The sequence below is a fragment of the Equus asinus genome, chromosome 3 (assembly GCF_041296235.1).
Source record: "Equus asinus isolate D_3611 breed Donkey chromosome 3, EquAss-T2T_v2, whole genome shotgun sequence".
Classification (NCBI taxonomy): Eukaryota; Metazoa; Chordata; class Mammalia; order Perissodactyla; family Equidae; genus Equus; species Equus asinus.
Genome location: NC_091792.1, coordinates 96,735,912 through 96,748,704, shown reverse-complemented (window position 1 = coordinate 96,748,704; position 12,793 = coordinate 96,735,912). Strand labels below are relative to the sequence as shown.

Sequence of the window (12,793 nt, the reverse complement as noted above, 5' to 3'; positions counted from 1 at the left end):
GCATAATTAAATGGCCAGATCATGGTCTCTACAATTTCCTCTTTATGGAGTATTTCAATTGCACAAAAATATGTATTTATAAAACTAAACCCTTTTTGGGTGGAATGCAAAAGGTTTTGTGCCATCTCATTGCATTTTTCGTTAATGTCGCCAAGTGACAGCACCTCACCATCTTATTCTCCACTCACCTGCCTCGTGGCATGAGCCCCTGCTGACCCCTCCACAGTGCTCCTGGGCCCTCACGCCCACACGTCCCTTCCACACCTCTCCCCCAGCTCACACTTGGCCTAGCCTTTATACCCGCCTTAGTATCACGTGCTCTGTTCTGCTCTGTTCTCCCCCTGGTTTTTAGTCTGTTTTCTCCTTCTGTATTGTATGCTGTGAAACTCCTGTTCTGTTGTATTTCTTATTAAAATTGCTTCAGTGGCAAAGATTTTACATGCTGTGCAGCGCAAACTCTCTGGCATTTACTTTCTAGTTAGTTTTCTACATTGGACAATGTGGAATGTTCTCTGTAAGTTTTTTATTGTTAGAGGGTAGGATTGGAAATATAGTCACATCCTTTGGGGCATGGAGTATTTGGGTTTGTTGAATATTCTAGATATCTCAGAGTTAGTCTGAAACACTCCCCTCCCTTACCTTTTTCAATGTCTCAACTCTTGTTGAAACATACATCCATATTCCCTCATTGTAGTGTGTAAATCATTGAGTCTTTAGAGACTGGACATATGCATTGTTACAGGGTCATTGTTGTAAATAGCTGTTAGAATTTTTACAAGATATGGGAGTTTACAGGAGATTGAATGTGAACCAACCTTAGTCATTGCTTCACCAGCTTCTTTTCATTGACTTCTAGGCATAAGCTAATTTTATTAAGATTTTCTTAGTTTCTTCCTCAGTTAGTTATGGTGCAGAGGAAATGATCAGATTTAATTAAAGTCCTGGCTTGTTGATCCTAGTAAGTGAATCAACAAACCAGGTCTTGCTATATCATTTTATCATTATGTGCTCTCTCTCTCCTAACATACAACATGCCTTCTGGTTTAAATTTAGCCTTTAGCAATATAGGAAGGTAATGTGAATTTATTAATTATAATCTAGCTTCTTTTAGCAATCATTCATATCAGCCTCAAAGTATAGGATACTTTAATTTTCAAGGGTGCTCAGTGCTGAGAATAGTTGGAGAAAGTTGGTCTGCATCATTTTCCAGTCTCATTTTAAGTGATCTTTTTTTACATAAGTAGGAAACAAACTTCACGTTGTTTATGACTTAAAGGCTGAAGAGGACTCCCACCTGGAAGGGGCTGTCCCAATCCCTGCTGTGTCTGACAATGGGGCGGCTGACCTGCAACAGGTGATCCAGGCCGTGGTGGATAATGTGTGCTGGCAGATGTCTCTGGACCGAAAGACCACGGCGCTGAAGCAGCTGCAGGGCCACATATGGAGGGCAGCGTTCACAGCGGGGCGCATGAAGGCAGAGTATGTAGCCGCTCCAGTGACTAAACATTTCGCCATTCCCAAAACCAAATACAGTTTTCACTGGTGTTCTCTCTCCAGCGTTAGTTGTGTGGTTATTAAAGTAGATAAAATCAACAGTCTTTTAACTCTAACAAGTGAATGTGTTGTTTTTTCAAATCTGGGATAAAGCATTTCACCCGGCTGAATTCCGCAGACCTGCATGTCTGGTTTTGTGGTATGATTGAAGGACTTTTAATGCCAGTTTGAAACAGCCTCCTAGAAAATAGGAACTTGGACTAAATCATGTTTGATTCTTAGCATATGAGCGACAGCACTGTTGGACTGCTTCCCAGGACCCTTAGATTATCTGCTTTCTGCTCTGTTAAGAAGTAAGAATGCTATGAAATTAGGTACCCTGTCATTTTGGGGTTACTTAGCATGTCAGCAGTACCACTCTGTTCTAAGCTCTTCCAGCAACTTCCACAGACCCTTTGAGTCCTGGTTGTGGAGTTCCTGGGAGCACTTCTGCCAAAGGAGATTCATGAGTCCGGTGTTGTCAAGAAATTCTTAATAAGACACTGCCATTAAGGATTTTAGGCCTTTGCCTGATGTAAACCCTAAGATCCAAGACCGTTTCCAGCTGCGTCTATTTTTTTGTTTTTCTGTCAAGTGAGATGCCATTCCTTTACTTACGTACTTTACAAGGGGCTTCCTTCCACCTTTTAAAGGATGCATTGGAATTTCAGGATAGGCCAATGATCTGGAAATATCAGCTAGTTCACTTTGTAAAACAAGAGAGTGGAGCCAGGAAACTATGCTCACAGGAGTAAGCCATTCCTTCTCTTCATTTTGGTTCCTTAATTGTAAAACCAGGCACTTGAAATAAGTTATCTTAGACTTCTAAGCCCTGCTTTGGAGCAATAACAGCCTGTAAATTCAACGTGGAAAAATCTTGTCTCCCTGAGTGCGGAGTAACACTCAAAGTAACCCACAATTATGTGTGCTGGTTTGGAATGGCTTGATCTCTTTCCTTCAATTAGTGCAGTGTGTTAAGCTGTTTTCTCCAGTAGAAGATTTCTCTGACGTTTTCCAGTTAATCTTTTAAAGATGACTGGTTCCACCTCTCAAGTTCCTTGTGCTTCTCGTTTCACCCATCTCCTGTGAGGTTATTTCCACCACTAAGTGGAAGGCGCTGTAGGTCCGGTAAACAAGGCTGAGTGTCAGGAATCAGGAAACCAGACACTGTTTGCTGATGAGCTAATGTGAGATGGTACAAGGCTGCTAAGTGATTTCTTACATAATTTTTTTTCTATATAGTAAAACTTTACGTTTTCTTAGTTCTCAAGAAATGTGGTTCCATTTTCCAGCCAATCAAAGATTAATAGCTTTGAGCCCCCAAGTGCTTTTTCTTTAATTGTTTGGGTGCATTTCCATGCTTTCTTGAGGCACACTGGACATAATTTAACCTTTTCTTGTCATGAATTACATCAAAGATTACATAATAGTACAATATTTTTGTTTGCTTTTTTGAGTTCCTTGGGAATTTAAAAAATCACTCTTATTTCATCCCCTTATCTGTAATCTCTTTTTTTGGGGGTGGGGGGTGAGGAAGATTGGCCCTGAGGTAACATCCGTGCCAGTCTTCCTCTATTTTGTATGTGGGACGCCACCACTGCATAGCTTGAGTCACTGGTGTGTAGGTCCGAACCCGGGATCTGAACGGGCAAACCCTGGACCACCAAAGCAGAGCGGGCAAACTTAACCGCTATGCCAGCCCCATGCAATCACTTTTTACTGTCATTAGTTGGGCTGTCAGGAACTGTTCTGTCCACCTAAATTGTTGCTTCTAATCTGCTGTGATCCTGGATCTCCAGTGGCACACTTGTTAGATCTGCAGGAGTTCACAGTCTCATGGAGTTGTTTCTTGTGGTGACTATTTGGGCACAAATAGAGAAACTCGTGGCAACTAGTTTGGCTGGTTTTTATCTGGCTGGATAACACGTTCCTGCATTTTAACTCATGGTCTTCCCTCTAGGTTCTTTGAAGATGTAGTTCCAGCAGTCAGGAAATGGAGAGAGGCCGGAATGAAGGTGTATATCTATTCTTCAGGGAGTGTAGAGGCACAGAAACTCTTATTTGGGCATTCTACAGAGGGAGATATTCTTGAGGTAGGTTACCTGATTACTTTGTTTTTTGACACTATCAAAGCATGAAATAATGAATGTTAAAGGAATGTGCTACAGTTATAAGCTAAATCTCCATTCAGATACTTGTATTTATATTTGCCAAGCAAGTTGTACAGAGAAGTGGAAAAACTGGGGAATACGTTATAGGGAAGGCTAATGTTTCTGTGGTACCAGTCTTTGCATCAAATGTTCTTAAACTTAGTTGGCATAAAGATCACCTGGGGAGTTTATTAAAACTGTAGGTCCCTGGGCCCTGCTTCCTAGCAAATCTGACTCAGCACATCTGGGGTGGGAGTCAGGAATCTGCATTTTTAAATATCCAGCGTAAGTGATTCTGATGTCAGTAGTACTAGGACCAACTTTATGTGTGTGTGGATAAAAAATACAGCTAAATAAGACTTGAGCTAGCTTGTAAATCAACTATGTTGCCAATATTAGAAAATTGTCAACCCAAAGGAAACTAAATGGCCTGCTTCTTTTGATTGTTTAAAGTAGCAGGTAAGATGTAAAATAGTGGCACATGCCACTATCCAAAAAAAAACACACGAACTTCTTGAATGCGGCAGACTACAAGGTGGATTCATTTGTTTTGGCACTTTGGAGAGAGAGAGAGATTTTATTTCAGCCAAAACAACACTCTCATGTAAGAGAATTGGGCATATTATTAAACTGATAAATCAAGGCCACCTATTACATTTCTTGTGCATGAGAAAATTCCTGCCATCCCTCTGTCCCACCATCCCTACACCCCCTGGAGGACAGGTTGGTCATTGGGAAAAGGGAATACATTTAGGATTTTACAAAGAAATGCTGACTGAATGAGGCTGAACTTAGAGATATGCAGTAGGTCACTCAATCAACTGTTTTTTTAAATAAATATTTGTTGAGCCTCTACCCTATACAGAGAACACTTTGGCTTTGGAAATGGTTAAATTCTCATTTTAGTACTTCTCTGCTTTTCATCTTAGTTTTTTTTTTTTAATCTTAGTTTTAAATCAAATATCAAATCAGTAATACAGCTCCTTAATTATTGGTAACTGTTCTCTGAATACAGATGTAAACTCCTTTTCTGCTCTCTCTGATGAATCAGATAATACGGTGATGGTAGGCAGGACACAGTCCTTACCTGCCTAATTCAATAATACAGGTTTATTCTCCAGTTACTAAGTGAGGCCAGCTTGAGAGAGGAAATATGCAAAAGCAATCTTAACTGTTAAAAGTTAAAAAAATCATAATATTACTAGTACCTTAATTTGTCTTTGAATGATCGTTAGGCTTGTTTTTAGTCTGTGAGAAGTTCTGAAAACATTTAAAAGATCACTTTATAATACCTGATCCTAAATGTGGACTTATTTTAATTACTGTCAGTTAAATTAGCAAGTCATACATTTGACCCCAGTTATTTCTAAGATGGCAAGGGTATATTTTAGCTCTTGGGTAGAATTTCAAAATGTTTTAATTAGAAAATGAAAGTTTCTTGAAAGTAAAGTAACAGCTTATTAATGAGGCAGGTTAAAGAAATCTTTGTTCTGGGCTCAAAAGGACAGTGTTCAGATTTCGTCAGGAATGAAACTCAGTCCAATAAGCAGTGTGAGTGCAAATAGTATTTTAAGGATGGAAAGTAGGGCATGTATATTTTAAAAGATTTTGGATATAAAATTAGTGCTCATCTAAGAAAACCGAGTAGATTATAAAGTGATCTTATATACATTTAATTGGTAGTGTTCTTTTTCCAAATGTTTATTTCTATAAAGTCTTACTTTATATTTACTTTTTATAGCCTCCATAAAGTTCTCTATTAAGTAGACTTTCAGTGAGTGTTTATTGAGTGGATGAAGTCACCATGATTGTCCCATGTTTCAGAGATGGGGATGAGAGACACGGGTTCGGGTGGCAAGTGGATCTGGAGCATCAGTCTTTCCTCTTCCTTCTCTCTGTTCAGCTTTTTGATGGTCACTTTGATACCAAGATTGGACACAAAGTGGAGAGTGAGAGTTATCGAAAGATTGCAGACAGCATTGGGTGCTCGACCAACAACATCTTGTTTCTGACAGACGTAACTCTAGGTGAGTAATCTGACTTCCTGTATTGTATATTCTAGGATAGGAGCTGAGCCTAAGACTGCGAGCACATTGCCTCTTTAAAGAAAGTCTGTGTGCGGACCCTTGAAAAATAAAACAGTTTTATAAAAAGAAAGAGCCAACCTACCTGCCTCCCTCTCCATTGACCCATCTTTGGGCATTGTGTGTGGGGAAGTAGCATTGGAAAGACTAATTCTTCTCGTTTTAACTCATCCTTGGTTCCCCATCCATCCCTCTGCGTACACACACACTCTCTCTGATGAGACGGGAAAATAACAAGAAGACTTAAGGGTGGGAAGGAGCATGTGGGCAAGAGTGTGAGGGTAGGTGCATGGCTAGTTAAGGACAGTAAGGTCACAGAGGACCTGCATCAAATGTGTTTAACAGCAGTAAGGTCTGCTATACACCCTCAGAAAAAAGAGAGAGAGAAAGAGGGCTGTAGGTGGAGTGATTTTGTCTTACTGTCATTCCAGTTGATGAGCACTGCCCGTGGTGAGTGGAACCTCATCTCCACCTTCCCTCAGGTGGTCTCAGTCCCCCAGCCTCCCCTCACATTGTGGTCTTTAGGCCTCACTGCATGTGATTCACCTGTTTATAAAGATAGACATCTTTTTTTTTTTTTAAAGATTTTATTTTTTATTTTTTTTTCCTTTTTATCCCCCAAGCCCCCCAGTACATAGTTGTATATTCTTCGTTGTGGGTCTTTCTAGTTGTGGTATGTGGGACGCTGCCTCAGCGTGGTTTGATGAGCAGTGCCATGTCCGCGCCCAGGATTTGAACCAACGAAACACTGGGCCGCCTGCAGCGGAGTGCGCGAACTTAACCGTTCAGCCACGGGGCCAGCCCCTGAGATAGACATCTTTTTTGCCCAGCATGGCCCTCTTTATTATATACGATACGTTTGCATATGCGTTATTATTTAAGGACTGAATGCACAAAACAGTATATACTATACTCTATTGGCAATTTAGGTGATTTCAATAGTAGTTTTGACCAAATGTAAAACTCTCACTCCAGCGTCTGTGTAAGAATGTGAGTGCTCTAGAGAGTTACAGGAAGAAGTGGTAGTGGGTGAGGAAGCAAGGAGCAACAAGCGAGGAGGTAGAGGGTGCTGGGGGAAGGTGGTCTCTGTGGTTCTTACCTGAAAGCCCCTGGTTGATGAGGCTCTCCCAGACTCCTCCCCCGCCCCCCCTCCCGGCTCCAGCTTTTGATTGCGTGGTCATTCTCCTTAGTTTATGCATCTCCCAGGGAGTCTACTTTTGGTGTGTTATAATTGCACTTGTATTTGAGGGCAGTTTTACATATTTGTGTTTCTTCCCCTCATCTTGGATTGTAAGTTTCTGTTTACCTCCAGAACAGGCCTTTGTGTACTGCGTAGCCGCTCTGATTACCTCCAGAACAGGCCTTTGTGTACTGTGTAGCCGCTCTGACATACCGTGTCTGTGCTGGCAGGCTGGGGAAGGGAAGGGCCTTAGGGAAAAGAGGGGGCAGAGGAGTGCTCTCTTGCCTGGTAGACTCCACCTGACTCCTGGGCCCCTGGGCAATATTCCTCTCTCTAGACCTTATGTCTGTTGTCCCAGAACTGGAGCCACCCCTACTCACAAGGACTTTCAGAGGTAGGGCCCACGGCAAGTCTAGGCTGCTGACAAAGGCATCCTATTGGAGGTGGTGTGTGTGAGCTATATTCTTTCTTGGCTGCTGACCCTTGAGCTTTTGGCCTGTTGTGTCAGGCATAAGTTATAGGTATATAAGCAAGCACTAATTTGCTAAGCAGTTTAGCAGTTTTTTAAGAAAATCTTAACCGGCACAGATCATCTAATGCCTTTAGGAAGTTATAATGTTTTCCAGAGAAAGAGAGGTAGAACAGGCTTCATTTTACCTGACGTGCAGTGGACATCCAGTAATTGTTTCTGTCTCTGTTACATTTCAGGCCTTGGTGGATCTAGATTGGAATTTTTGATGTAGGTAGATGGTACCAGAATGCTGCCATTTCTTGTCTTGAGTTTTGAAAACTCAGCAGATTTAGGGGAGATGACCCTCTGTCCTGCATCTCCTGTCAGCTTCATAGGCCAAGGGTTTCTACAAACTGTTGTCTCATTTTTGTATATCCTGGAAACTGTACGTTTATGTGTCTGATTGCACTGAAGTAGAGAGTCAGACGCACGGACACGCTGCTTCAAGGTTCATTGTGTAACTAGGTAGCCAGGCCACATGAATGTACCATCAACGAGCGTTAGCCTCAACAACCACCATTTCGCCTGGCTTCTACTTTGAACTAAATGTACTGTAGATATTTGCCTGTCATATTTCTGTATAGAAACCTTTGACTGATTCAAAGCTACGATATCCCGTCTTCCTTGAATGGCTTTGGGGGGCTTCGAGTGCTGGGCTGGGGAGGTTGCTTTACTGACAGCATAGGTTGGGGGCAGTGCCAGCAGTTTCTGTGAGGAAAGATAATTTGAAGATCTTTTGCTTTGTTTTGCTCCTATGGAAAGGAGATAGGCCTTGCTCAGCTGAGTTGAGTCTAACTGGTTTAATCTGTGAATTGCTTTTCTTCAATCATTCTTTGCTTTTCCATTTAATCATCAAAAGGGGCACTTGGAGATGAAAATCCTTGGTTAGCCCTCTATTTAATTTCCCTAGCACTTTGGATGGTAAGTTTCTTCAGGCTTAGAATTAGAGATCTGCTTTGTGGCTGGAGCTCCCCACAAGGTCTGCCTGCCCTGAGCATTCTGGGACTGAGTGTATTATGATCCCCAGACCTTCACTCTATCCCCTACTTTTTGGTTACATTATAACCCCTGCCCTAAGACCACTTAGAGCTTCTTATTCTTGTCTCTAGCCACATTTTTTTTCTAGCTGCCATCATAGTACATCTATAATTTCAAGTCTTTCTCTTTTCACTTAAGCCATTTCCTTAGGCCGTATACCAGAAACTATTCTTAATTTTAGAGAATAGAGATAATCTCCGAGTTGGCCCTAAAATGAAATTTGCTGTTTGAGTCCTCCACAAGGAGGTTTTATTCCTGCCCCTTGTCTTCTGCCAATCCAATGCGTGGTTAGGCAGCAAGGCCAGAACTGGGCTCATCTGTAACTGGGATGGGGCTAGGCAGCTGGCTGCTTGCCTTGCTCTTTTCTGTTATCTCTGATCCTGTGTGTTGGTACCACGTGTCCAGACTTCCATCACCAAGGCAGAATGGAAGACTAAGTTCATATTCCAAATAATACCCAAGTATGAAAGAGAGAACTGAAAGCCTTTTTCCCCCTGGAGGACAGGAAAGAGGTCCCGGGTTTTAAGTCAAGTATGAGTTAAGTGTCTCAATATTATACCAAAGAACAAGTAGATGCTTAGGGACCACACTTTGCCCCCTGGAGATCTAGGTAAGAGGCTGAATGTGGAACAGCCACTGGCTAGTGTTGAGTCCCACGTGGATCATGATGGCTCAACGTGGTGGAGATGCTGGGCTGCTAGTCAGGAGGAAAGCTTTGCTTGTGGCAGTCAGGCTAGGAACTGGGGGTGAGTAGAACGTCATCTGCAGAGCTGGCCTCAGGAGGGATTCCACACACAGGGGGCAGTGGTCAGCACTCTGCTCTAGGAAGGTGACAGACAGAAGACAGACACTGGTGGAGGTGGATAGAGGCAGAGACATTGGCTCTCTCTGGACTTTCTTACCTGCCTGCGTACCGCTGCCCTTTAATTAATCCATTCAGATGCTGCGACTGTTTTCCGAAAGGTTGAGAAACTGCTGAGGTTTTTTATTACACCAAATCTAAATTCCATAGAACATATTTCAGATTCTTCACTAGTTTTTGTTTTTTTTAAAGATTGGCACCTGAGCTAACAACTGTTGCCAATCTTTTTTTTCCCCCAAATCCCCCCAGTACATAGTTGTACATTTTAGTTGTGGGTCCTTCTAGTTGTGGCATGTGGGACACCACTTCAGCGTGGCCTGATGAGCAGTGCCATGTCTGTGCCTAGGATCTGAACTGGCGAAACCCTGGGTCACCGAAGAGGAGCACGTGAACTTAGCCACTCGGCCACGAGGCCGGCCCCATCTTCACGTTCTGCTTTCTCTGTCCAAGTGTGCTCCGTCTCTCTGACCTGTGTCCTATCTCCCACACAGACTTGCTCCTTTCTTCCAATATTTACGTGTATATTTTATGTCTGCCTAGAATGCCTCCTCTCTTAGCAATTTTCTTTCCTTGAAACTTCTGATCAAAACTCACCCTCTGTGCAGAGGAGTGATTTGTTACATTGCAGATACTAATTCAGTAGTTCCACACTGGGGACCTGAGATGCTACATTTTTAACAACAGTGCAGTGTGATTCCCACAATGCTGAGCCACAGACCACATTTGGGGTAGGAGTGCTGTAGAGCAGGGGTTGGCAAACATGTTCTGTAAAGGGTCAGATAGTAAATATTTTAGGCTTTGCAGGTCCTACAGTCTGTCACAACCATTCACCTCTGTCCTGGTAGTGGAAAAGCAGCTATATAGATAATGCACAAATGAATGGGCATGACTGTGTTCCTCTAAAACTTTATTTACAAAAGCAGGTGGCAGGCTGTTGTTGTTGACATAATTTGCTGACCGTTGTTCCAGAGCACAGACCTTAGAGTCAGATTCACAATGTCAGACTTTAGCTAGCTTCAAACCACTTGCTAGCTCTCAGTTTCCATATCCATAGAACAGGGATAGTAATACTAACCATGTCAGGGTTGTTGTGAAGGTTTAGGTGAGAATGGGAGCTCCATGAAGGCAGGAACCTTGTTTTCTTCACATATCCCTGTTCCTAGAATAGTACCTGGCACATAGTAGATGCTAAGTTAATATAAGATGTTAGCTGTTATCTTTCACATGGAAACAAAATGGAGAGAGGAATGTAACCCAAGGTGTATTAGAGATATCCCCTGCAATACCTGGGTTACCTAGTTTCATTTTACTAGTCCTGTTTTTACTTCTACCCACCATGCAGTCATCTATCTTGAGGCACTCAGTCTAATGAGGAGAGAGGCAACAGGTAATAATGTGCCAATTCATATTGTCATGATAGAGCTAGATACAAGGTGTTAAAGGAGCACACAGGCTGCTCCAGTACAGATGGTGGTGGTTCTGGAAGATAAGATATTTGAGCTGAAAATCAAAGAGTAGGAATTTGCCAGGCAAAGAAGATGGGCAGCCCAGCCAGCGGGTATGAGCCATTTGAGCTCCAGATGTGGGAGCAGGTATTTTGGTCTGATTAGATCATAGAATACTGTTTGTCCCACATCTGCTTAAGTGGTGTTCCTACTGACAGCCTGCTGTTTGGGGACAGCTCAGGTTTCTGTAGGACTGATGGGAGGGTGCGGAGGGAGATTATGCACAGAACGTGGCTCTGATTTCTGCACTCATAAGCACCTGATAAAAGCTCAAAAATCTCGGACACACTGCCATTCTAGTCTGTCAGGTACAGTTATATATTTTTAAAATTTTTATTTTTAGGTTAAAAATTATGTGAAAGAAAGAATGATGCAGTCAGACCCCCATGTGCCCAGCTTCCAGCTTCAACAATTATCAAATCAGGGCCAGGCTTCTTTCTTATATTCCCACCAGCCCCGATTACTTTGAAGCAAATCTCAGACATGATGTTTTGACATTTCTGACCCATATTTTGATTTTCACAGAGGCCAGTGCTGCGGAGGAAGCGGATGTGCACGTAGCCGTGGTGGTGAGACCTGGTAACGCGGGCTTAACGGATGATGAGAAGACCTACTACAGCCTCATCACCTCCTTCAGCGAACTGGACCTGCCTGCCTCACCCTAGGCGCTTCAAAGGACCTCAGAGGAAGACCAGACTGTCTCCACAGAGTTGTCCCTGTAGTCTAGTTTTATTCTAATGGTGAAAGTAACTTACTTAAAGAAATACATAGATAGACACACGTATGTATGCAAGCATATATATGTGTATGTTCAAATTACCTTTCACAGGCGATTAAGTGGAAAAAAAATCTGTTCCTTATTTAAAGATGCTTTATATGTAGACATTGTTTGAAACCACAACTTTAACCTTTATTGAGGGCAAAATATACTGGATAGAAGAAATTGCTACAATACAGATCAAATGTGTTATGTTTATCAAGTTGTGCACAAAAATGGAAAGGTAGGTTTGAGAAGTTATTCAGAAGCCTTGTTGTTTTAAAAACTGGAGGTATTCTAAAAACTTATTCTTAATAATCATCCTCCCTATATACAAAAGACAAAGCTGTTTGTTTCTGCTCCAAAAGAGAGCAAAATTGGGAAAGGAAACTCATTTGAGTCTTGATTAATAAAGTGTCACTTAAGAAACTTGCTAATCATCGTGGCACTCACAGCAAGCAGTTGCCTTACCAATGAAAATGGTGCATTGATGCAACAGCTAAAATAGAAATGTGGTTCTTAATGTTTAACAAAACCGTCCTAATCCTGTCAGTTGTTGTCATTATAGATTTTATAGTCACCTTTCTAACTACTTAGCACAGTTTGAGAATATATGTTAATTGCTATTTACTATTAAAGAAAGGTTTACTGAAATCACTCCATAAAACCTAGAAGAGCCCTAATGTGTAATATTTTCCTCTGAAATAGATGTGAGAAATGTAAATTTTATAATAGCATTATTTATCCTGGTTCAGTTCTGATGGGATGTCATGTCAATTTCATGTTGTGATTAATAAAAACATTTTCTTCTTCACTCAGTTTTATGTAGGTCCCTAAACTATACCACATAGTGCCATAAGCAAAAGAGAAAGTAAAGAGAGATTGAAAAATGAGAATTTTATTTTAGTTTTTGCCTTAATTGTGTATGTGTGGGGTATGGGTGTGCATGTGTTTTAATGGAATACCACTAGAAACTCATTGACTGTTATTTGAGTTATGTGTGCATATATAGCTAACCTCATTGGTTATTATTTCATTTGGATGGTAAGCATTCAGGAAATAAATGGGGTTTCTTAGATTTTTGAGAATCTTATATTTGAGTTATAGAAGATAGGATATTTATTGAAGGAGGCAATTATTCTCCTAATTAATCAAGAAAAACTGCAATAAATC

General features: G+C 41.6%; 1 protein-coding gene across 2 annotated transcripts in view; it reads left to right on the top strand.

Annotated features, from left to right (window-relative positions):
- ENOPH1 (enolase-phosphatase 1) overlaps positions 1–12,434 on the top strand; it is a 32,128-nt gene extending 19,694 nt beyond the window's left edge. For both annotated transcript variants that reach the window (XM_044766224.2, XM_014865222.3), the window contains 4 exons: positions 1,277–1,479; positions 3,494–3,626; positions 5,587–5,710; positions 11,389–12,434. In XM_044766224.2, coding sequence (XP_044622159.1) covers positions 1,277–1,479; positions 3,494–3,626; positions 5,587–5,710; positions 11,389–11,528 — 600 coding nt within the window. In that variant the 3' untranslated portion in view covers positions 11,529–12,434. The remainder of the gene's footprint in view (positions 1–1,276; positions 1,480–3,493; positions 3,627–5,586; positions 5,711–11,388) is intronic.
- Positions 12,435–12,793: the final 359 nt, after the last annotated feature.